The sequence below is a fragment of the Loxodonta africana genome, chromosome 6 (assembly GCF_030014295.1).
Source record: "Loxodonta africana isolate mLoxAfr1 chromosome 6, mLoxAfr1.hap2, whole genome shotgun sequence".
Lineage (NCBI taxonomy): Eukaryota > Metazoa > Chordata > Mammalia > Proboscidea > Elephantidae > Loxodonta > Loxodonta africana.
Genome location: NC_087347.1, coordinates 129,182,964 through 129,209,784, shown reverse-complemented (window position 1 = coordinate 129,209,784; position 26,821 = coordinate 129,182,964). Strand labels below are relative to the sequence as shown.

Here is a 26,821-nt window from a genome sequence, read left to right as displayed (position 1 = left end):
GATACACAGTAAAAAAACAAAACAACAACTGTTGCCTTTGAGTTCATTCCAACTCATGGCAATTCCCCGTGTTTCAGAGTAGAACTACACATACAGGGTTTTCGATGGCTGCAACCTTTCAGACGTGGATCACCACAGCTTTCAGCCAACATGCACCTGAGTGGATACAAACTGCCGACCTCCCAGTTAGTAGCTAAGCATTCAACCCTTTGCACCACCCAGAGATGCGGGATATATGGTAAAACTAGTATCAGTCATCAGAAAACCATGAAGACTGACTGATTGAAGGATTCAGATTCTTACAACTGCTGGTAGACCAAAGCAGGCTGAAAAGTTAAGTGTTTTATGAAAAACGAGTTTAACAATAAGGACCAACTTAAAGACATCAAGGCTATCAAACTTTTCCTGGCAACTAAATGTGCCAAAAAAAAAAAAGTTAAGCCTCTCCATTCACAGTATTTAGCGGTGACAAATCTTATGCTCATCTACTCCCAGAAAATTTTCTACAGTAGAAAAAAAAAAGGTCGTGATTAATTACTTTTTAAATTAAGTTGCTCTGATTATACATTTTCCTTAGAAAATGTAAATACACAGAATGTCAACGCTATAATCCTATTTTCCACCAAAACAAATACTGTGACAGTGTAAAACTACAACAGAAACAACAGTATGAGATACTTACAATGGGAACTATTTGGTAAATCACATAAATACATGTAAACATCTGGATTTTTATTGCTTACCTGCAGGTCATTATTTTGATTGTTAGTGAATAAACCCCGCCTAGTTTCTGTTATCCACTATGGGTTCTAACTCAGTCAATACTGCAGGCAGCCAAACTGTAGATACAAGGTCTGCAGTCCTCATGTCTTAAGACACTGTAATTTGGACTGATCTCTACTATGTGCAATTTTCTCCTAAGACCTTATACCTTGATCCCCAACTAAGATTCCATCTAACAATACATGTAACAAGATGCTCAGATTTTACTCATTTCAAAAGGTTTTCTCTGTTATGCTCAGAGGATATTAAAATTAGTTGTACATAACAGCCCTTTCACCAAATTCCCTAATAAAATTATACTACATACTGGTAGGCTCTATTCACACAAAAGCTACTGATAAAAGTATTTCTTTTCTGGCACTTCTACCACCTTACGCCTCTGAGGCAAACACACAAACAAAAACCCAAACCCACTGCCATCGAGTCAATTCCGAATCATAGTGACCCTACAGGGCACAGTAGAACTGCCCCATGAGGTTTCCAAGGAGCAGCTGGTACATTCAAACTGCTGACCTTCTGGTTAGCAGCCTGAGCTCGTAACCACTGTACCACCAAGGGTCCCTGAGGCAAACAGGAGGACTAAAACCAGTCGAGAATTTCCAAGCAGTGCAAACTCGCATTTCTTCCAGCCCATCTCTCAGTTACCTCTGTTGTCCATCACAGCTCTCCACTAGCAGAGGAGCTGCTTACTCCGCTCAGCTGTCACTAATGTTTGCCAGGATGGCCTTTTCTCTGTTCCCTTTCCCGCCTTTTTTTTTTTTTTTTGAATGTTTATTTGCTCGACACTGGCTATTAGCTATCCTATACCTCTGGACTTCAGCTACTACTACCACTACTAATCGACGAGTGCATTCTCAGCTGGCAGAAAGAGTCATTAAAGTGCCCAGAAAATGACTGCTGATTATCTACAGGGATGTCAGCTGGATACATGGGATAAAGGGATAGACGACTTTTCACGGTAAGTCCTTCCACTTTGCTTCTGAACCATGTGGACGTATGATCCATTTTATGTACACACATATTTCAGTAAAAATGTACTGAGTGACACCTCATGGGATGTACTTCCTTGGTTTGCAGATTTAGAGTCATGGTTTCATGGGACATTCCAGCTAAGTGGACTAAATAACATGTTTATTGCTTCTATTTCACCTCCTAGTTCCCTGTGTACTGCCTGGTGTCTTAAAAGCTTGCAAGCAGCCATCCAAGACACAACTCGTCTCTATTCACCTGAAGCAACAGAGAAAGGAGGAGCCAGGAAAAGGAGGATGACACTGAACGTGTAGCTGACTGCCTCCAAGGACAACTGCCTCCTTGGCCAAGAAACCAGAAGAACTAGATGGTACCTGGCTACCAAGTATTTTGATCAAAGATTACACAGAAGAATCCTGATCAAAAGGGGGAAAAAACAGAATAGAATTTCAAATTCTCATGGACTCTAGACTTTCTGGGGTCATGGGGAGTGCATGAACCCCTGAAACTACTGACCTGAGATAAATCTTTAAACCTTAAACCAATAATACTCCCTGAATTCATCTTAAAAATGAACAACAGTTTAGCTTTAATACTAAAAAAAACACCTGCCTTGAGCATTAAGCTTTATTAAGAACTATCTATATGGGGTCAAACTGACAATATCAACTTGAAAGATCAGATTAGAACCTTAAGGCCAGTGAGTTTACATTAATGGGGGGAGGAAGAACTCAGAAAAGGAGGGTGAGAATGGTTGCACAACTCAGAAATGTAACCAACGTCACTAAATTGTATGTGCAGAAACTGTTCAATTAGTGTGTGTTTTGCTGTGTATATTCTCAACAACAACCAAAAAATAAATAAAATTTAGGGAAAATATTTTTTTTAATGTACTGAGTGCCTGTGTGTTTTCATGGATCTGACACTTATGGTACACAACAAGTCTTCAGTTCTTCTCAGGCATTTTCTTTACGAGTAAATTTAGAAACTTTTCATCATTCACCTTGCTATAAAAGATGCTTCTTTATACACAGTTGAGACCACAGAATGACAACCAGGTAACAGAAGTATTTCTATTCAAGGGTAAGTTCAGAGAGAATTCTATAGAAATTACAACATGAAGGGAAAAATATCCAAAGTTAATATCTTACAAAATGTGAACAGAGTGGATAAACGATTTCTTGATGTTAGGTGCCGTCGAGTCAGTTCCAAGTCATAGCAACCCTATGAACAAGAGAACGAAACACTGCCTAGTTCTGGGTCATTCTCATGATCGTTGCTATGTTTGAGCCCACTGTTGTAGCCACTGTGTCAATCCATCTTGTAGAGAGTCTGCCTCTTTTTTGCTGACCCTCCACTTTACCAAGCATGATGCCCTTCTCCAGGGGCTGGTCCTTCTTGATAACATGTTCAAAGTACCTAAGATGCAGTCTCACCATCCTCACATTTAAGTAGCATTCTTGCTGCATTTCTTCCAAGACAGGTTTGTTGGTTCTTCTGGCAGTCTGTGGCATATTCAATATTCTTTGCCAACATCATAATTCAAAGGCATCAATTCTTCTTCGGTCTTCCTTATTCATTGTCCAGCTTTCCCATGCATATGAGGCGACTGAAAATACCATAACGTTGGTCAGGCGCACCTTAGTCTTCAAGGTGACAGCTTTGCTTTTTAATATTTTAAAGTGGTCTTTTGCAACAGATGTGCATAATATAATACATTGTTTGATTCTTGACTGTTGCTTCCATGGGCATTGATTATGGAGCCAAGTAAAACGAAATCCTTGACAACTTCTATCTTTCTCCACTTATCATGATGCTGCTTATTGGTCCAGTTGTGTGGATTTTTGTTTTCTTTATGTTAAGGTGTAATCCATACTGACTGGTTGGCCAGGTTGCTGTTTTCCAAGTTTCTTGTCATAGATAAGGGAGCCCTTCTAGTGCGCACACCGATTGCTGATATATCTCAATTGGTATTCCATCAATTCCTGGAGCCTTGATTTTTGCCAATACCTTCAGTGCAGCTTGGACTTCTTCCCTCACTACCATCAGTTTGTGATGATTCTACCTCCTAAATGGTTGAATGTCGACCAATTCTTTTCGGTACAGTGACTCTATGGTTTTCCTCCCATCTTGTTTTGATGCTTCCTTTATCATTCAATATTTTGCCCACAGACGCCTTCGATATTGCAACTGGAGGCCTGAATTTTTTCTTCAGTTCTTTCGGCTTGAGAAATGCCAAGTGTGTTCTTTCCTTTTGGTTTTTTAACTCCAGGTCTTTGCACATTTCATTATGATACTTTACTCTGAAACCTTCTGTTCAGCTCTTTTACTTCATCATTTCTTCCTCTTGCTTTAGCTACTCTACATTCAAAATCAAGTTTCAGTCTCTTCTGACATCTATTTTGGTCTTTTCTGTCTTTTTAATGACTTCTCTCTTTCTTCATTAGTTTCAATCCATCAAATCTTTTCCTGAGATGGTCTCTAAATCAAGTGGGATATACTCAAGGTCGTACTTTGGCTCTCGTGGACTTGTTTTCATTTTCCTCAGCTTCAACATGAACTTGCACATAAGCAATTGATGGACTGACCTGCAGTCAGCCTTGTATCTGATTGATGATTCACAGGTGTAGTTGATTTCATTCCTGTGCATCCCACCTGGGCAAGGTCCACATGTATAGTTGGCGTTTATGTTGTTGGAAAAAGGAATCTCCAACGAACAGGTCATTAGTCTTGCAAAATACTACCATATTATGCAATCTCTGGCATCATTTCTATCAGCAGGGCCATATTTTCCAACTATTAATCCTTCTTCTTTGTGTCTAACTCTCATTTCAATCACCAGTAATTATCAATGCATCTTGATTGCATGTTCGATCAGTTTCAGACTGTGGAAGTTGGTAAAAAATCTTCAATGTTGGAGAGGCTGTGGAGAGACTAGAACACTTATACACAGCTAGTGGGAATGTAAAATGGTACAACCACTTTGGAAATCCATTTAGTGCTTCCTTAAAAAGCTAGAAATAGAACTACCATACAATCCAGCAATCCCACCCCTTGGAATATATCCTACAGAAATAAGAGCCTTTATGAGAACAGATATATGCACACCCATGTTCACTGCAGCACTGCTTCAAACAGCAAAAAGATGGAAACAACCAAGGTGCCCAGCAACAGATGAATGGATAAATTATGGTATATTCACATAATGGAATACTATGCATGGATAAAAAACAATGATGAATCTGTGAAACATTTCATAACATGGAGGAATCTGGAAATTAGTGAAATTAGTCAGTTGCAAGAGAACAAATATTGTATGAGACCACTATTATAAGAACTCGAAAAATAGTTTAAACAGAGCAGAAAATATTGTTTGATGGTTATGAGAGTGGGGAGGGAGGGAGGGAGAGAGGTCTTCACTAATTAGACAGTAGGTAAGAACTATTTTAGGTGAAGAGAAAGACAACACACAATACAGGAGATCAGCACAACTGGACTAAGCCAAAAGCAAAGAAGTTTCCTGAATAAACTGAATGCTTCAAAGGCCAGCACAGCAGGGGTGGGGATTTGGGGACCATGGTTTCAGGGGACATCTAAGTCAACTGGCATAATAAAATCTATTAAGAAAACATTCTGCATCCCACTTTGGAGAGTGGCGTTTGGGGTCTTAAACGCTAGCAAGCAGCCATCTAAGATGCATCCATTGGTCTCAACCCACCTGGATCAAAGGAGAATGAAGAACACCAAAGACACTAAGTAAACCAGAGACTACATCAGCCTGAGGCCAGAAGAACTAGATGGCTGTGTCCGGCTACAACCGATGACTGACCAGGCTTAATGGTATGACTGAGACTAGAAGGACCCCAGAGGTCATGGTTCCCAGACTTTCTGTTAGCCCAAGACACGAACCATTCCCAAAGCCAACTCATCAGACAGGGATCGGACTGGACTATGGGATAGAAAATGATACTAGTGAAGAGTGAGCTCCTTTGATCAAGTAGACACGAGACTATGTGGGCAGCTCCTGTCTGGAGAAGAGATGAGTGGGCAGAGGGGGGCAGAAGCTGGCCAAATGGACACAAATATAGACTGGTGGGAAGGAGTGTGCTGCCTCATTAGAGGGAGAGCAACTAGGAGTATATAGCAAGGTGTATATAAGTTTTTGTTTGGGAGATTGACTTGGTTTGTAAACTCACTTAAAACACAATAAAAATTAAAAAAAAAAAAAAAACAACTTCAATTCCTTCATTTTGGCATTATGGCTGGTATATATATTTGAATAATAGTCATATTAACTGTTCTTCCTTGTAGGCGTATGAATATTACCCTATCACTGACAGCACTGTACTTCACGACACATCTTGAAATGTTAGCTTTGAATGAATGTGACACCGTTCCTCTTCAATTAGTCATTCCTGGCATAGCAGACAGACCTTATGGCTGTCTGATTCAATGGCCAATACCAGTCTATTTCAGCTCACTAAGGCCTATGATATCAATCTTCAAGCATTCCACTTCATTTTTGACTAGGTATATCAAAAGGAAATTATTAGCAATACACTGATTATCACAGAAATATATTTAAAATGTTTCATTTTCTTTGTCCGGCCAAATACAACTGAAGACTAACTCAGGGTTAACATCACTTTAAAAAAATATATCCAACAGAATACTTACCCTAACAACAAATACCGGACACTTCACTTTGTTTGTTGATGTTCTAACAAATTTTGTTGTTACTGCATTCATAGGATTATTCAACATTCCTATAGGTGGGACCAGCTACAGAAAAGAGATTTGGGTTTTTAGAGCTACTGATTACACAAAGAGCAAAAACCAGTGACACGGTATGACAATTATTTAAGCATTTAAAGACAAATCAAGACTATAAAGGACTTTCAAGAAACTACCGTAATACATTATAATTAGCCTATACTTAAATGAAGGAAACTTGATACGAGAAAGTTAAAAACCATTATTACTAAACAGCAAAATCAAGTACAACCATTCCTCAGTTATCGACTATCTCATTATCCAACATTTCACATTTAAGTCAACAGTAAAAAAAATCTACTATCCAACTGCTTTGAACATTAATGGCATGTCTGGCAATAACAAATGCTAAGGTGTGAGATGACAGTAAAGCTGGATGTAATTGTTTTAGGTTATGTGTCAACCTGACTGGGCCATGATTCTCAGTGGTTTGGCACTTATGTAATGATGTAGTCATCCTCCATTTTTGCATACTGCTGATTTCCTTTCCACATAGTGACCTGGTCTTTGGAATTTAACCATGTCAGTTAAGTGAGGAGTGGGTGTACCTGATTAAATACCAAATTTCCCTGACTAGCTTTTTAATGTCAACACAATTAAGTATGTTTACCATAAACCAAATTAGAAATTAACTTTGTCACTACACAGATTTCGAGGCAGTTTATCTTTTTGTAGGATACTGCTTTAGTTCCAAATCAAAATTCATCCAACATCAGAAAAAAACGGAAGATTTAAATTGAGACAAAACATAAGTCATGGCTTAAACAGATGTATTATTTCCTTCGGGTATATTTTAATTATATAAAAAAAGTCTGTATTTGAATTTACATATTTTTAGGTTTAAGTGTCTTAAGAAAGAAGTTTTTATTAAGCTAGTATGACATGTCTTAAACACTTACATCATTATAATAACCTGCATCAGGCTGAATTGCACGCATATCTCTCTGGTCTCTTTGCCATATTCTATTCTGTTAAAAAATAAGCAAATTAATTATCAACTATAAGATCTACTTATATTCCATTTAAATTATTAACAAAATGCAAGCTATACTAAAAGGGAAGAGAACAGATTGAAGACTATTCATTATTATTATTATTTTTTTTTTTTTTTTTTTGCCTTTCTTGGTTATCCAAATTGTTTATTATTAATTCACATTTACCCCACCTACCCAAAGAATTTGGGCTTCATACCACTTTTTTTTTTTTTTTTAATAACTTTTATTAAGCTTCAAGTGAACGTTCTTAAAACACAGCAACAGTGAGTGTTTTAAAGAGATTTTCCACTGCTTATAATTTCCCTCCTCTCTTTCTCACATCATGACCCACCCACTCATCCAATATGTTGTTGTCCCAACACATTCTGACAATGTATCACCAAAAAAAACCAGACACCCTCCTGGCGTAGTGGTTAAGTGCTATCACAATGTATCACAACATCATGTAATAAAAGGAAACAGGATAGGGGTAGACAGACCATTCCTAATTCTTCCAAAATTCCCTGCACAAAACAGTTCCTCATAGCTTGCCCTTGTAGTTTCCCAACTAAAATACCCGCAAAAACGTTGTGGTGAATTGTGTTCCTTTTGCCTTGGTTCTTTGGAAAAACCGGTTGAGAGATTTTCCCAAGCCCTGAGGAGTTACCTTTGCCCTACTTTGCTACCCCAGAGGGTATGTTACTTTTGTTCAGGTTGATTGACATTTCCTAGGTAAGCTGTTAAGTACCTTGCTGCTAAATACCTTAAGGTTTAATACTTTTTGTTCCACCCTGGGCAGCAGCTTTCTGTGTGACTGGTCTGTACCTTGCCGGGACTGGTCATACTATACTAATGAAGTGACTATGGACTGTGCAAATGAAGTCTCTGAGGTCTACTGAGAGGGGACCAGTCAGGTTATGGTCTCACTGGGAGGGGCTGTGCCTTGAAAGTGACGAACAATTATGTATATATGTAGCCAACCCCACAGATTTTTTTTTTAAGACAGAAAGAACCAGGAAGAAAAGCAGCAGGACACAGAAGACAGAGAGAAAAAAAGCAGAGAAAGGCAGCAAGGAAACTCCTCAAAGAGCTGTAACACGGGTCAAGGTCTGTAATACTAAAGAGAGGGAATGACCCAGAAGGGGCCCAGCAGCAAAGGCAGTGGTGACAGACTGTAGGGCCATGAGGAATCTGTCCTGAGGGGGCTGAGAGGGTGCATGCACAGCAGAGAGATGCGCCTGCTTGCTTGCACGGTGAAGAGAAACTGTCCTGCACTGCATAAGGGAGATTGTTACCTACAAGCTTCATGATCCCAATCCCAAGTTGTAGCCTGTTATTTCCTTTAAAAAACACTTAACTCTAAGTATGGTCTGTGAGTTCTGTGTGGCCACTGCAACAGGTTATCAAATCCAAAAGTGAAGTAAAGAGGGCCATGGGAGGGATGGCTGGTGTCAGAATTGGTAAAAACATGTCAGGGTGGAGGTATGCCTGACCACCACTTCATAGGAATCAGCTTTGAGAGGATGCTGGTCATTATCCCCCCTGAAGTTGGAGAGGTTCTGACGCTATTACTGCCCATTTAAAAGCCTAAAAAAAAAATTTTTTTTTAACCTCTGAGTGAATTTTTTCCTCCTCTGTGTGCCAGAAACAAACTCATTATGATGAGTATGCAAACAGATCTTTAACCATAGGTCTAAGGCAATGAAAAGCTACAAATTTTCACAGAAGACCAGAGTAGAACAAAATTCAATGAAGGTAACAGGAGTTATTAATCAAAGGCAAATCACAGAGGCTAATTCCTAGGTTAAGACAAGTAAACAACTCAAAAAGGAAAACTGTCCAAGACACAGAAAGGGTGTGGGCAGGCCCTTACACTGCCCTACCCTGCCTTTATTCACTCCTCCGAGTTATTTTCATCCTATAAGACTACAGTGGGTGCTCAACTCTGAAGGAAGTAGAGCCCTCTGCCCGGTCTACAGGAGCTGCCTGCCACCAGGGACTTAGAATTAGGAGAGTCTGTGTTCCTGGTGTCAGTTCCCATAAAAATATTCTTATGTCTGTAGTCTCTTATTTCATCTACATTGTGGGTTATTAATTGTTTTAAGGTTGGTCTAGGGATAAAGTACCCTATTTTGAGATTTTCTGTGAGTCTCTAGAAGAAAACCTATTTTTAAATTGGAGTCTAACTTTACCTTAATAATCTTGAGATGATTTTAAAAAGTACTGGGGATTGGAAGCCTTCCTTAAATGTCCTTATTTCAAAATCCACTTCAATCTATTGATTCAAGCAGCACAAGTACACTTATTACCCTGCATTCAGAGGCTTTCCTTTTAAACCAAAGTTTGGTCATCTGAAGCATATTAATTGGACTTACCTCCAAATATTTAATTACAGATGGATTGTAGTCTATGGTTTTTCGGTTTACAGCTTTTCTCATTCGTTTTCCATCAAAGGTAAGCTGTTGCATTGCTTGCTGTTGTGCAAAATCCGGTCGCTTGTAAAATAGCTGTCGAGGTGCCTGGTGTTGGAACCTTGGCATATGGAAAAAACGAGGAGGAGAACCAATTTCTGTAGCCATGGTGATGTCTTCTTTCTAGGACACTAGGGTAGGGAAAAAGCACTTTCACTACAAATAACAACACCGCAACACTGTCTGAAAATATTTTTACATAAACATTTTTTACACTTCTCCCTTTTCTAACAAACATCATTCCTGGTTTTAACTAACCTACTTACAAAATGAACTTTTAGATTAATGGCAGAGACCAGTTACACATCTGAAATAGGTTAATTCACAGTGCAAGTATTAATAAACTTCCACTGTAAAATTCCGTCTGATGGAAGGAAAAAACCTATAATTTATAACAGCTTGGGATATGTATGTATGTTTGGGAAGAAAAGGAAGGCAGAATTACCAGGAACTGTTCACATTTTTTAAATGAAGTTTTCATTTAGATGTCTGAAAGCAAAACAAATCATTTTTAAGTTTACCAAAAGATACTATTTTATAAAAAACTGACTAAAAATGTTTAAGACTTGACTTTTATCCTCTTAAATTTCCTGGAAATAGTACAGGAAGAGGGGAAAACTACACTATTTTATATCCATAATGAATGCAAAAAGTCCCACACATACCTAAGTCAGGTTCAAAATAACCACCACAAAAACATCTCTCCACTACGCGTATTTGCATACTTATAAAGGCAATATTAAACTAACATCTGAACAGAAAAATGTTAAAAGCTTACAGTTTCTCAACTTCAGTGATCTCCAATTAAAATTTTGCTTTGCTTAAGTCAACAGGCAGATTCTCGAAGCAATGGGATGTCACCGTGAAATATATGAAGAAACAAAGGACCGTACAGACAAGTCTCACTAATTTTCTGACTAGAAACACCATCCTCATTTTCAGAGATAATCCAAATGATCCAGAAACTTCTACAAGTGGGGTTATTACCACAACTGACAAAATACCAACGTCCTCCAATTATTCTTCATTGTCAGGGTAAACTTCTATGATTTGTATATTTTTTTAAGTATGTATTACATAAGTTTATATGTAATGTTTCCCACTCCCAAAGACATATAAAGATACTGATAACCAAAGGCAATAATAATGAAAACTAAAAAAAAAAAAAAAATTTTTTTTTTTTTTTTTTTTTTTTTTTGTGGAGGTATTTGACTTAAGTCAGGACCAACTTACTACAGAATCGCGGAACAGAACACCATCCTAAGTGGAGGACTACCTGTAACAGCCTTCCCTGACTGAGGACAGCAAACATCTGAATACATGTGTTTGAAAATCAGTGCCCGAAAAGAACCATCATGCAAAAGTCATTAAAACTATTCTTCAGGCTTCACTCTGGACTAAACTTTAAGGGATGATATATAACTAAAGGGAAAGAGAAAAAAAAAAGAGCATTATCTTTCATAAAAATAATTGCTGTGACTTCTAGTCACTGCATTATCTACTTGAGGTAAATGAAAACACTGTAATTTAAACCAGAAATCAGGTTTTGTCTATGACCATAGTCATCTCAATAGCTTTAAGGACAAAAATTCATCTGAAACGTTGAATTCACCATACCTTTCTCCCACATAAAAACCTTCAACTTTTCAAGCAATCAGCACAATTTTATCTTATCAAGTGTCTACTGTGTACTATACAATGCATCAGGTATGGCATTTCATGCTGATTCACAGAATATCACTTTCACATTCATAAACAGTAGATTTCAGATTTTGTGGTACCTGACCCCCATCTCCATCTTTAGCAAATACAAAGATTCCTGAATACACCAAAGTCTGTAGCATATTCTTCGCCTTCAAGAGTTCAACTACTCTCCAAAATTAGACACATCACTCAACTTCTCTGCATCTATTTCCTCAACCTATAAAACGAGGTTAGTGTAGATAATCTCAAAAATCCTTCTCGTTCAAAGATACTATTTTGCATGAAATTATATTATTCTTCTATCCAACGTAGTGACTAGTCTGTTGAACAAACTGGAATACCCAGACTTAGTTCTCCAATGAGTTCGTAACAGTATTAGAAAATACTTTGTTACATTTATAATTCTACTTCTTATCCCAACTGCTCACAAAATAACTTCTTTCATAATCTTAGTCATGTGAAATTACCAAACTTTATTACAGCTGAAGAGAATAGAAAAAAATATAAATACTTCTCTTAAAAGTCATTACAATATTTAACACTTTAGAATTGTGCTAAACAATAATTCATTTTTATAGAATTAAACCTTTAATTAAAGCAATAAAAAATGTTCACGAGGGCTAACAAAACCTCAAAAATTGGATCAACAATGGATAGGAGAATTAAGAGGGGATTCACGAAAGGGGTAAGACTTAAATTAGAAACTAATGTGGGATAATGAACAGGCACCACCACAATCACCAAGGCAATAAAACTTGTTACTATCCATGAATACACACTTAGGAATTGTCAAAACAGCATGATTTTAATAATTAAAAAAGACAATATATAAGCCTGAATTGCACATTTTAAAGGAAAGAACTGTTTTGTGCAACTACTGTTTCAATTGTGTGTATATCAGGTCACATGATAAAAAGTATTTTCTTCTTGTGAATCTGTCAACCATATAAAAGCCAATGGCTTAATGTTAACATACCATCAGGTGAAAGCCCAGGTTTCCTACTTACGCATCTTCTACTTAAGATCACTTCTCATTTCCCATTTCTGTTGCCACTATGTATCCACAGCCAAAGAAGTTCAAACATATAAGATCTGTTCAGTATGGGTTTGTGCTTGGCTGGCAAGTAGCTATGGTACCAGGGTCTGGTACAATTATCAAGTTCTACCATATCAACCACTAATCATAGCTTCTGATGAGCACAAAATCGTTTTCCCTAAATGAAATGACAGAATTCTCGTCAAAAGCAAATTATCGACACATTAAATAGTTCACTGCAGAGCTTTTTAAAAATAGTTCACTGCAGAGCTTCTTAAAAATAGGAAAAGATTTAAGGATCCCATTAACACAGCCCTAGACCCCAGGGTCAGAACTCCAGTTTAGGGACCTCTGCTTTAGATTATCTCCTATTCACTAGGTCCTAGGATGAACAGTCTACCCTGAGAGAGATCTGACGCTTAATCTGTCACAGAAATTGGGGGGATCTACTTGAAGGACAGATTAGATTACTAATAAAATGATCAACAGGCCCAATTTCTCTTCGTTGTCCAACCTTTAATAAACACAAATCCTGAATAAATCAGCAGAAATTACACTGAGGCCATTCAGTCTTTCAAAGAATAAATAAAAAGGAAGCTGTTTAAGTAGTTTTTAAAAGTTCACATGATTCAGCATCTTGACTATGGCAGCAGACAGACAGATGTAGATATCCAAAAGGTTACTGTATAATTCCATTTATATAACATTCTTGAAGTTAAAAAAAAAATCATAGAAATGAGTAACACATTAGTGGCTGCTAAAAGATAGGGATGGGCTGGGGTGCTGGGCTGTGGCTATGGAAGGACAGAACCAGTAACCCTTGTAGTGATGGGACTGTTAAATAGCTTGTCTGATACTCAACCTACATGTGATAAAATTGTATAGACCTACACACACAAATACACAAATATGAGTACAAGTAGAACTGGGGGAAACCTGAATAAGATCTTAGGCTGCATCAATGTACTATAAAGTACTACGTACTATAGTTTTGCAAGATGTTACCACTGGGGGAAACTGGGTAGGGTATACAGTATCCCTTTATTATTCTCATAACTGCATGTGAGTCAACAATTATCTCAGTAAGAATTTCATTTAAAAAAGGTGACTGGATTATACATTAACTTAACTACTTCAACCAATAAGAATTGGACAAATTCTCCCTGAATACTGAATTTGTCTTTGCAAAAGGGGAAAAAACTATTGCATGCTTTCTAGATAAGCTAAGTAATCATAAAGTAATGTCCCAAATCATAAATAAGGAATTCAAAGATTTGGGTTTGACTCTAAGTAAGCAGTTCCCAAATTTGCTGTATTTTGGAATGAACTAGAAATCTTTTAAAAATACTAATGCCAACACACATGAGGAACATGCTTCTTAGTTCAATCAAGTATGTAAGACCAAATGGGCAACACCTGCCCAAAACCAAATATGAGAAAGCAGGAAGAGTCAGGAAAACAGGATGAATGCACAACGGGAACCCAGACTGTAAAGGAAAAGTGAGAGAGTGCTGACACATTGCAGGGATTGCAACCAACATCACAAAACAACCTGCGTATAAATTTTTGAATGGGAAACTAATTTGCACTGTAAACTTTCACCTAAACCACAATTAAAAACAAACAAACAAACAAAAAAAAACTAATGAATGGCACCCATCCTTATTCTGATTTAACTGGTATGGGGTGTGAACTGGGCACCAGGGATTTTCAAAAGCTCCCAAGTGATTCTAAAATGCGGTAAACTCTGGGAACCACTTGGACAAGTTTCTTGACAGCAGCAAGTTCTCAAACTGTATTTGAGAACCACCTTATTCTTAATACCCATTACTGTCCAGTCAGTTCCAACTCAGAGAAGCCCTGGTGGCGTTAACAGTTAAGTGCTACAGATGCTAACCAAAAGATCAGCAGATGGAATCCATCAGGAGCTCCTTGGAAACTCCATGGGGCAGTTCTACTCTACCCTATAGGGTCGCTGTGAGTCAGAATCGACTCCATGGCAATGGGTTTGTTTTACTGTTGTTGTTGTTAATTCTTAATGGAGCCCTGATGGCAAAGTGTTTATGAGCTCAGCTGCTAACCAAAAGGTCCGCAATTCAAATTCACCAGCCACTCCTTGGAAACCCTATGGGGCAGTTCTACTCTCTCCTATAGAGCCAGAATCAAAGTGATAGTGACTTTTTTTTTTTTTAATGAAGCCCTGGTGGCACAGTGATTAAGCACTTGGCTGCTTACCTAAAAGGTCAACAGTTCAAACCCACCAGCCCAGCTGCTCCATGGGAGAGTGCCATCTACTTAAGTCTGAATGCCACAGTTTGCCATTCTTTTAGATTTCAAAAAGTTACATACTATGAAATTCACTTTCTGGTGTTCATTTGTGAGTTTTGACAAATTCACAGACTCATGTTACAACCACCACAATCAAGACACAGAATTGTTTCCTCACCCTCAAATACTGCCTCATGCTGCCCCTTTGTAGCTATCCTCTTCCTCTAGCCCCTGGCCATCATTAATTTATTTCCCATCACTAGTTTTACCGTTTTCAGAACATCCTATAAATAAAATCATACATTGTGTAGCCTTTTGAATCTGGCTTTGTCTGTTTAGAATAATCCATTTGGGATTCACCCACTGTTGCTGCTGTTGTGTGTTGCTGAGGGGAATACAACTTGCAGAGACTCTACAGCACAGATTAGAACTGCCCCATATGGTTTCCTAGACTGTAATCTTTACAGGAGCAGGTTGCCAGGTCTTTTCTCCCGTGGAGCCAGCTGGTGGGTTCAAACTGCCGACCTTTCAGTTAGCAGCCAAGCCTCCAGGGATCCTTTCAGCCACTGCAGTATCAATAATTCATGCCTCTTTATTGCTGAACAGCACTCCATTTTGTAGAGGTACCACAGCTAAGGAACACTTGAGTTGTTGCCAGTTTTTGGAGATTTGAAAAACCGCTATAAACATTCCTACGTAGGTTTTCCCATGAAAGTAAGTTTTCATTTCTCTTGGGTAAATACCTAGGATTAAAAATACTAAGTCATAATTTTTTTTTGTTTTTATGGTAAGTTTATGTTTAACTTTATAGGCAACTGCCAAACTGTTCTCTAAAGTGCTACTTTTCATTCCTATCAATAAAGTATGAAAGTTCCAACTGCTCCACATTGTCACTAATATTTAGTGTTATCAGTTTATTGGGGTATTTTTTGTTTGAGTCTAAGCCATTCTAACAGATGAACAGTGGTATCTCATTGTGGTTTTAACTTGCATTTCCTAATGACTAACGAGGTTGAGCATCTTTTCAGGTACTTATTTACCACTCCTATTATCTTATCTGGGGAAACCCTGGTGGCGCAGTGGTTAAGAGCTACAGCTGCTAACCAAAAGGATGGTAGTTCAAATCCAGCAGGCGCTCCTTGGAAACTCTATGGGCCAGTTCTACTCTGTCCTATAGGGTCGCTATGAGTCAGAATTGACTCGATGGCAATGGGTATATCTTCCGTAGAGCCCTGATATGATTTTCCTATGTGTTGTAAAGCCTACCTCGATGATGTTAATGGGTAGGATTAGCGGCAGTTATGTTAATGAGGCAGGACTCAATTTACAAGATTATGTTGTGTTTTAAATCAATCTCTTTTGAGATATAAGAGAGACAAGCAAGCAGAAAGAGAGAGGGGAACCTCATACTACCAAGAAAACAGTGACTGGAGCACACAGGGTGTCCTTTGGACCCAGGGTTTCTACACTGAAAAGCTCCTAGACCAGGGGAAGATTGATGAAAAGGACCTTCCCCCAGAATCAGCAGAGAGAGAAAGCCTTTCTCCCAGAGCTGGCACCCTGAATTCAGACTCCTAGCCTCCTAAACTGTGAGAATAAATTTCTCTTTGTTAAAGCCATCCACTTGTATTTCTGTTACAGCAGCACTAGATACCTAAGACAGTCGGGATGGATCAATTTTGAAGGCAAATGACATCTTAACAATACTGAGTCTTCAAAATGACAAACTCGATATATCTTTCCAGTCAGATTTCTTTTTGTCTGTTTTCAGCACACAAATCCTGTACACACTGTCTGATTTATACCTAATATTTCATTTTTTGGTGCTATTAAAATGGTAGTTTTTTTTTTTTTCTTCTATTTCCAATTGTTTATTGTTAGTATACAGAAGCACAATGGGTTTTTACATAACATCCTTACATGCCATAACCTTATTATTAGTTCTAGGAGCTTTAAGGAGCCCTGGTTGGTGGCACAGTGGCTAAGCACTTTGCTGCTAACCAAGAGGTCAGTTGTTCAAATCTACTAGTTGCTTTGTGAAAGATGTGGCAATCAGTTTCGGTAAAGATTAAAGCCTTGGAAACTCTACAGAGAAGTTCCATCCTGTCCTATAGGGTTACTGTGGGTTGGAATCAACTCAACAGCAATGGGGTAGGAGCTTCTTTGCAGATTCCTCAGGATTTCCTACGCAGATAACAATGCAAACAGGGGCAGTTTCATTTCTTCCTTCCTCTGCTGAAAGCCTTTTCTTTTTCTCCCGCATGACTGCACTGTCCCCCATCTTACCGGGGAAAGCATTCAGTCTTCAGTATGAAGTATAATGCTAGCTGAACACTTGTATATGCCCTTTTTTCAGACTGAGGAAAACGCCTTCTATTCCCAGTTTGTAAGAGTTTTTACCATGAAAGCAGGCTACATTTTGTCAAATGCTGTTTCTTCACTGATGGAGATGATGGTACATTTTTCTCACTTGGCCTGTCAATATGGTGTCTGAATTTCTTACTGCTGCTGAAACAGAAATACCACAAGTGAGCGGCTTAAACAAACCAATTTATCTTCTCACAGTTTAGGAGGCTACGAGTCCGAATTCAGGGCGCAGTCTCTAGGGGAAGGCTTTCTCCCTGTCAGCTCTGAGGGAAGATCCTTGTCTCTTTCAGCTTCTGTTCCTCGGTGCCTTGGCGATCTTCATGTGGCATGGCATCTATCTTCCCCAATCTGTGCTTCCTTCTCGCTGTGCCTAATCTGCTCTTTTTATATCTCAAAAGTGATTGGGTAAGACACACAACACTGCCATAACCTCATTAACATAACAAAGAAAACACTACTCACAAGTGGAATTACACTCACAGGTATTTAAAAAAAAAAAAACCCACTGCTGTCAATTTAGACCCATAGGGACCCTAGAGGACAAAGTACAACTGTCTGTAGGGTTTCCAAGGCTGTATATCTTTATGGAAGCAGACTGCCAAATCTTTCTCCCACAGGGTGGCTGGTGGGTTCGAACTGCCAGCTCTTTTGTTAGCAACCAAGTGCTTAACCACTTCACCACAAGGGCTCCTAGGGTGGGATAAAAAAAAAAAAAAAAACCATGTGTCTACCCAGGGTATCTCTGAAGTATACACTGATAATGTTTGTTGCCTCTGAGGAGAAAAACTAAATAGCAGGTGACAGGCTTTTCACTATATTATACTCTTGTATCTCATAAATTTTTATTGAATTTTAAAAACTATTAATGTATAAATGATTTAAAAAAGTAAGCTATTGTTGTTAGTTGCTGTTGACTCAATCTGGACTCATGGCGGCCTCATGTGCACAGAGTAGAAATGCTTCACAGGGTTTCCATTAGCAGCCAAGTGCTTAACCACTGTGCAACCAAGGCTCCTTATCCACAGGTACAGCGGTTAGGGTTTACAACACGTATTTTGGGGGGACACCATACAATCCATAATACAAGGGGAATTATCCTGATTGATTTTCAAATGTTGAACCAGTCTTGCATTCCCAGAATAAACCCCATTTCGTTAAGATGCATTATCCTTTTTATACATTAATGGATTTGACTTAGTAATATTTTGCTGGGACTTTTGCATTTATGCTTGTCTTAGTTATCGAGTGCTGCTATAACAGAAATACCACAGGTAGATGGCTTTAACAAAGAGAAATCCATTCCCTCGCAGTCTTGGAGGATATAAGTCCGAATTCAGGGTGCTAGCTCAAGGAGAAGGCTTTCTCCATCTGTCAACTGTGGGGGAAGGTCCTTATCATCAATCTTTGCCAGTCAAGGAGCTTCTCAGAGCAGTGACCCTGGGTCCAAATGACCTGCTTTTCTCCTGGCTCTTGCTTCTTGGGGGTATGAGGTCCCTCTGTCTCTCTGCTCATTTGTCTCTTTAATATCTCAAAACAGATTGGCTTTAGACAAAATTTAATTTTGTAGATTGAGTCCTGCATAATTAACATAACTGCTGCTGATTCCCTCATTATCATCATAAAGGTAGGATTTACAACACATAGGAAAATCACATCAGATGACAAACTGGTGGACAGCCACACACTATTGGGAATCATGGCCTAGCCAAAGTGACACACATTTTGGGGGGCACAATTCAATCTGTAACAATGCTCATGAGGGATATTGGTCTGTGGTTTCCTTTTCTTGTAATAGCTGTATCTGGTTTTGTATCTGTCCTCGTAAAATGAGTTGAGAAGTGTTTCCTCTGCTACTGTTTTCTGGAAGATACTGTACACAGTATTATTTCTTCATGATTGGGAAGAAACCCTGGTGGCGTAGTGGCTAAGTGCTACAGCTGCTAACCAAAGAGTCAGCAGTTCGAATCCACCAGGCGCTCTGTGGAAACTCTATGGGGCAGTTCTACTCTGTCCTATAGGGTCGCTATGAGTCGGAATCAACTTGACAGCACTGGGTTTGGTTTTTGGTGTGTATATGATTGGTAGAATTTGCTAGTGAAATCACCTGGACTTTAAGTTTCCTTTGCTGCAAGATTTTTAACCATGAATTTAGTTTCTTTAATAGATATGACTATTTAGGTTACCTATTTCTTCTTGAGTGAGTTTTGGTAATTTGTGCCTTTGAAGGAGTTGACCCATTTCATCCAAGTTGTCAAACTTATGAGCACAGAGTCATTTGTGGGACTCCCTTATCATCATTTTAATACCTGTAGTGTCGGTAACGATATCCCTTCTTTCATTCCTGATATTGTTAATTTGGGTCTTCTCTTTCTTTTTGGACAGTCTGTCATTCTTTCAAGTAGAAATCTCGTTCCATAAAAAAGTGACTAGTAAGCTCACAACTCAAACAGTGACATAAGGTCTTTTCCTCAAGAGAACTGCCTAACTTCTATAAGCAGAAGTGCTTTTTCCATACTTCCTATTGTGTCACACATTATATTAAAAAATATGTACTCAAGTGGCAAGAGTTAATAAAATTATTTTTACTACTTTATCAATGTCATACTTAAGTAAAATGGGCATTTTTTTTTTTTTAAACTACCAGTGCATGGAGGTAAGCAAAACATACAATGGCTAGTAGTACATTTTGGTGCCAGTGCCTTGAATCATGCTAAGACGCCAGCAGTTATCCATTACAGTTTATCCATAAATGTAAATGTCAACACAATGAAAAGGGCTAATGTCTTCACATTATGAAAATAGTTCTGACCTCATTTTGAAAATTGCTGCCTTACAAAGGTTAAATAACTAGCACAGAAAAAATTTTACAAAGTGTATTACTAGTTTAAGGTATTATCAGGTATTATTCAAGTGAAATAATATTAAAACTTAGTCCATTTCTAAGCTTCCAAATTCACTGATGAAAGTGATCAAGCTATGCTTTTCACTTGATGAATATAAATCTCATAAAAAAATAAATGAAACTACTGTAGTTGGCTACCATGGTTGTGATGATGAATGGACAGAAAAGAGGGAGGGAGTAAGCATGCTATAAACACACCACCCTTTGTATATACTTACATCGTTTCTAGAAAGATACATCAGAGATAGTACCAGTGACTGCCTCTGGAGAAGGAAACTCGATGACTTAGGGTGAAGGTCAGAAGAAATTCAGTCTTGTACATATGGAATTTTATATCATATGCATGTTTTATTAAAAAAAAATTCTTTCACAGATAATGTTTCATTATTTGAGGCATTAAATACCCAGTTAAATTTTGAGCAAAGATTCTATTTAAGAATCCTGATCAAAGGGGGGAAAATGCAGAACAAAATTTTAAATTCTCATGGAATCCAGACTTTCTGGAGCCATGTTGGTTGAAAAAACCCCTGAAGCTACTGTCCTGAGATAATCTTTAAACCTTAAACCAAAAATTTTCCCTTAAGTTTTCTTAGAACCAAACGGTAGTTTGCTTTAACTGGTAAAGAATATCTGCCTTGAGCAATGTGCTCTTTTAAGAACTATCCATATGGGATCGAACTAACAACTGCAACTCAAAAGATTAAATAGGAACCTTGAGGGCAGTGAGTTTATGCTAATGGAGGAGGAACAACTCAGAAAGAAGAGTGAGAATGGTTGCACACTTGAAGAATGTAATCAACATCACTGAATTGTACATAAACTGGTGAATTTGGGTTCTGATGTGCATATTCTCAACAACAAAATAAAATTTTTTAAAAACAGTTAAAATCCTCTCAATCAACTTAGGAAATACAGGAAACTTTTTTCTATTCAAGCATACAGTATATATGCAGCCTTTCTAAAGCAAAAGGGTCTACCTGACTTCCTTTAATGACTAACCCAACTCATTGCTGACGAGTCAATTCTAACTCATAGCGACCCCTACTGGACAGGGTAGAACTGCCCCATAGAGTTTCCAAGGCTATAAATCTTTATGAAAGCAGACTGCCACTTCTTCCTCCTGCGGAGCAGCTGGTGAGTTTAAACCACCAACCTTTCAGTTAGCAGGCAAGCACTTAACTACTGTGCCACCAGAGCTTCTCCTTTTAATGATTAAAAAAAAAAAAAAAATTGCTAGATGGTATTAATTTACAACTGACAAAAATATCAATTCAGCTGCTAATTCTATGTTGGATTCGATTTTCTACCAATACCTGGGACAGTTATGTGGAAGTTCTGTAAGACTGAAAAACAATAGGTATGCCACATATGGGTCCCTCCAATGGAGAATCCAGTCCAATATACTATTTCTGGATCCTCACTGACAATTAGGTTCACGCACCGCTCTAACTCTAGTCTATTTGAAATTCTTTAACCAAAACTACTTTTACATGGGGAATACAACTTGACAGTTGTCCTTTTCACATGTGCTCAAACAGTACTTTCTATTCCCAAACTACATGCTATAATAATTCAGGAGCTTCCAAAGATTTATGTTAAGCATGTAACCAATACAAGGTGGAGTGAGCTATACAACAAGAACTTTTAATGCCACCAGGTCTTTCTTCCAAGGTTTCTCTGGGTTAGTAACAGAGTGTTTAACCGTTTACACCACCCAGAGACTCAAATATAGAATTGATATTAGTTAATACTGGTTACTGTTAATTTTTCTAGTGTGATAATGGTACTGCGGCTATTTCTTAAATGTCCTTATTCTTAGACATGATGTACACTGACATTTTTAGAAGTCTGAATCTTCCAAATAGTTCAGCCAAAAAAAAAAAAAAAGATACAAACATATAAAGCAAGTACAGCGAAACGTTAACAAGAGTTGAATGCAGATGAAGGGTATATGGGTGATCACTATGTTGTGTTCTCATAGAGAGTCAGGTGAGAATTATATAATGAAACACTTGGCTTAACAGACTAAGAGAACCCATATATGCAACACCAATTTTCAAAAAAATATATTTTATAATAAATTCCAAACTCTCTAGCCTCACTTTGTGTCACCCTCTTCCTTGCTCACCATGCTCCTGCCAGACTAGCACCTTTTCCTTTCCTTAAACCTATTATCAAGTTCCCTCCTCCTGTATTGTTCTCTGGATTCTTTAATGGCTGGACCCCTCTCATCCTTCAGGGCTCAGTTACCTATCATCTCTCCAGGGAGGCCTTCTGTGACCACACTTTTTCAAGCAGGCACCCCTGTTTTCTCTCACGCTTCTCAAATACTTGTTTATGATTTTATGATGTCTCATCCCACAAGGAGATAAGGAAATCTTTTTCATTTTGTGACCAGACTATAGTAAGTACCAACAGATACATACTGAACGAATAAGGGAAAAGCATGTTGCACATAATTTAGTCTCTCTCTCTTGACTATTAGAAGGTACTTTAAGATCCTCTTTCATCTCAGTGTCATATTATTACGGACAATGACTATCACATATTACATAAAATGTGAGCCAAATTTATACTGCCCATTCAAAATTTCTGTATTTTGAAAGACATACTACACTGAAAAAACAATATATGCTAATAACAAAATATCTGGAAAAAGAGAGGAAAAAAAGAAAAGTACCTCTATTAGTTAAATACACATACAATTTTAGATCATATGCATAATTATTATCCTGTTATTGTTTTTCATTTAATAATTATAGCTTAAGGAGTCCCAGGTAGTGCAAAAAGTTAACATGCTGAACTGCTCACCGAAAAGGTTGGAGGTTCAGGTCCACTCAGAGGCACCTCAGAAACCCTGGCGATATACTTGGAAAACCTCAGCCAGTGAAACCCTGTGGAGCACAGTTCTACTCTGACACACAAGGGGTTGCCAGGAGTCAGAACTGACTCAATGACAACTGGTTTTTAATTATAGCTTCAAGGTTTTCTGTATTAAAAAACTCTTTGCAAATGTTTCTGAAGGTTGCTAGTGTTTCATTAAGTAGCTATGCCATGATTTACTTAAATGTCTTATTGTCGGATATTTTAATTTTATCCTATTAAAGTCAAAACTGCACTGCTCAAAAAAAAAAAAGACTGCACGGCTCATCTTTGTGCACAAAGCTCCTTCTGCGGAACCACTTATTTCCATCATACACAAGAGGGCCCACTGTGTTAAAGAATCTTTGCTACTTTAATTAGGTAAAAACTCCTTTTTTTTTTTTTTTTTTGCATTTTCCTCCTTTAATTTTATTACGATAAACATACGTGACGAAAAGTTTGCCATGAAGTATATATGATTCACCGACATTAATTAACTTTCAAAATTTTGTGCTACCATCACCACTACCCATTTCCAAATTTTACATTGCTCCAAATGGAAACTCAGTGCCCTTCAATAATTCCCATTCCCTCTTCCCCCTTGCCCCTAGTAACCACTAATGGAAACTTCTGTCTCTCTGTATTTGACTATTTGAGATATTTCATATAATTGAGATCATACAGTATTTGTCCCTTTCTGACTGACATATTTCACTCAGCATAATGCTGACAAGGTTCATCCATGTCACAGCATATATCAGAATTCCATTTCTCTTTATGGCTGAATGATATTCCACTGTTTATTTTATGTAAATAAAAAACTACATTTTGTTTACTTTTTCATCTCTTGATGGGCCCTTAGGTTGTTTCCACCTTTTGGCTACTGTCAATAATATTGCAATGAATGTTGCTATACAAGTATCTGTTTAAGCCCCTGCTTGAGTGTATATACCCAGGAGTGCAACTGCTGGATCATAAGGTAATTCTTGTGTGCCCCTGAACCAAACCATGGTATTTTCCATCATCTCATATGCTTGTGAAGGCTGGGTTGTGAATAAGGAAGACCGAGGAGGAGTTAATGCCTTTGAATTATGGTGTTGGCAAAAAATATTGAATATACCATGGACTTCCAGAAGAACCAACAAGTACATCTTGGAAGAAGTACAGCCAGAATGCTCCTTGGAAGGAAGGCTGGCAAGACTTCATCTCACGTACTCTGGACATATTAGCAGGAGGAACCAGTCCCTGGGGAAGGACATCATGCTTGGTAAGGTACAGGGTCAGCAAAAAGAGGAAGAGCCTCAAACGAGATGGACTGACACAGTGGCTGCAACAATGGGATCAATCATATCACCGATTGTGAGGATGGTGCAGAACCAAGCAGTGTTTCGCTCTGTTGTACACAGGGTCACTGTGAGTCGGAACCAACTCAGAGGCACCTAACAACAACAACATGGTAATTCTTATGTTTAACTTTTTGAAGACCCACCAAATTGTCTTCCACAGCAGCAGCACCATTTTACATTCCCAGCACCAATGCACAGGGGTTCCAAATTCTCCACATTCTTGTCAATACTGATTAGCTCCCATTTTTCTGATAATAACCATCCCAGTGGTGGTAACCTGCTGTTTCATTTTAATTTTCTTGATTATTAATAAGGTTGAACGCTTATTTTTTCCATTTTATTAACCATTTTATTCCTATCCCTATATACATTAGTTTTTTGTATACTGCCATATACATACACAAACATACATTATTGTTATACGTTGACTATATGAAGGCCTTTGTCAATTGCCTACTACACGACTAGGTTCAGGAAAATTTTTTTCAGTATATATCCTATTTGGATTTTGAATTAAAAAGCATACTTCTTATATCCCTAGATTTAACAATCCAAAATGACTCAGTAGGGAACAACTTTTACCATTTCCATGTGTTCAAAATGTTTACCGGCACTTAATATTCATAGAGAAAATAACAGAATTATATGAGATGGTGTAAGGATTCTCTCTCTAATCTTCCTCAGCAGCAGAACTCCTTCAAGTAACATCTTACAAGCATGTTAAAGATGTAGAACAAAGTTTTGTCAGTCTTAAACCTTCCACAGAACCTCTAAACCTGGGGGAAGGGGCAGTATAAACACCACTAGAGTGCAAAGAACAACAAGCTAGAGAATCTAGGACTCTATTTAAGCCTCTGGTACTTCTAGACCCTGGAGAAATCTTGTATTTCTGGGGTTGCTTCCTCAATCTCTAAAACAAGGTAACATGATTAAAGATCTTTAATATTACTTAATGTAAATCACAGAAATGTTGGTTAAAATTTTGTATTTAACATTCAAGAAAACTTTTGCTATTTTTAAATCAACTTATAATTGGCCATGATTTCCAGAAGTGCCTTTATATATTTATAAATTTCAGAAAACCAATGTATGACTTAATAGAGATCTAACAGAGATCTACGTAGGCAACCTAAAAAATTGTTTTGCAAAAAGGTCCTGCACTTCAATACACAAGCTGAATCAATCATCGGGGGATGATGACTAAATAATTTCTGCATTTCTATATCATGGATTTTTATACAATGATTTTAAACGTTTAAAAATTTTTAATCAAAACCAAATGGTTCAAAGGCCAGCACTGCAGGGGTGGGGGTTTGGGGACCATGATTTCAGGGGACATCTAGGTCAATTGGCATAATAAAATCTATTAAGAAAACATTCTGCACCCCACTTCGGTGAGTGGCATCTGGGGCCTTAAATGCTAGCAAGTGGCCATCTAAAATGCATCAATTGGTCTTAACCCACCTGGAGCAAAAGAGAATGAAGAACACCAAAGACACAAGGTAATTATGAGCCTAAGACACAGAATGGACCACATAAATCAGAGACTACATCAGCCTGAGACTAGAAGAACTAGATGGTGCCTGGTTATTACCAATGACTGCCCTGACAGGGAACGCAACAGAGAATTCCTGATGGAGCAGGAGAGCAGTTGGATGCAGACCCCAAATTCTCGTCAAAAGACCAGACTTAATGGTCTCAATCTAGAAGGATGCTGGAGGTCATGGTCCCCAGACCTTGTTACTCCAGGACAGGAACCATTCCCAAAGCCAACTCTTCAGACAGGGATTCGACTGGACTATGGGACAGAAAATGATACTGGTGAGGAGTGAGCTTCTTGGCTCATGACACATGAAGACTATGTGGGCAGCTCCTGTCTGGAGCGGAGATGGGAAGGCAGAGGGGGACAGAAGCTGGCTTGAATGGACACGGAAATACAGGGTGCAGAGAAGGAGCATGCTGCCTCATTAGGGGGAGAGCAACTAGGAGTACATAGCAAGGTGTACATCAATTTTTGTATAAGACTGACTTAATTTGAAAACTTTCACTTGAAGTACAATAAAAAATTTTTTAATTTTTTTATCAAACAGTAATTGCACATGAGCTAATGTTCAAAAAAAAATCAGATTCCAAAATAATTATAATAATTTTAAAAGAACTGCGTACTAGTGTGTAAGGGTAAAAAAAAAGAGAACACATCAAAAAGTTAATGAAACCAAAAAGCCAAACCCATTTGCCATCAAGATATCTTTGGGTATTTTCCAAGTTGACCACAACAAATACAGATTACGTACTGTTACAATGAGGTGAGAGTAATGCTTCTTGGTTTTTTGTTTTTTTTTTAAGCCCATCTGAAATCTCTAACT

General features: G+C 38.0%; 1 protein-coding gene across 8 annotated transcripts in view; it reads right to left on the bottom strand.

The window, feature by feature from the left end:
* WDR33 (WD repeat domain 33) overlaps positions 1 to 26,821 on the bottom strand; it is a 124,865-nt gene that overhangs the window by 67,624 nt on the left and 30,420 nt on the right. For 7 of the 8 annotated variants that reach the window (XM_023556085.2, XM_003416707.4, XM_064287335.1 and 4 more), the window contains 3 exons: positions 9,875 to 10,101; positions 7,425 to 7,493; positions 6,430 to 6,534 (listed from right to left, as the gene is read on the bottom strand). In XM_023556085.2, coding sequence (XP_023411853.1) covers positions 6,430 to 6,534; positions 7,425 to 7,493; positions 9,875 to 10,078 — 378 coding nt within the window. In that variant the 5' untranslated portion in view covers positions 10,079 to 10,101. Of the gene's footprint in view, positions 1 to 6,429; positions 6,535 to 7,424; positions 7,494 to 9,874; positions 10,102 to 17,378; positions 18,059 to 26,821 lie in introns of those variants that run through there. The other variant, XM_064287334.1, reaches the window with a different exon arrangement.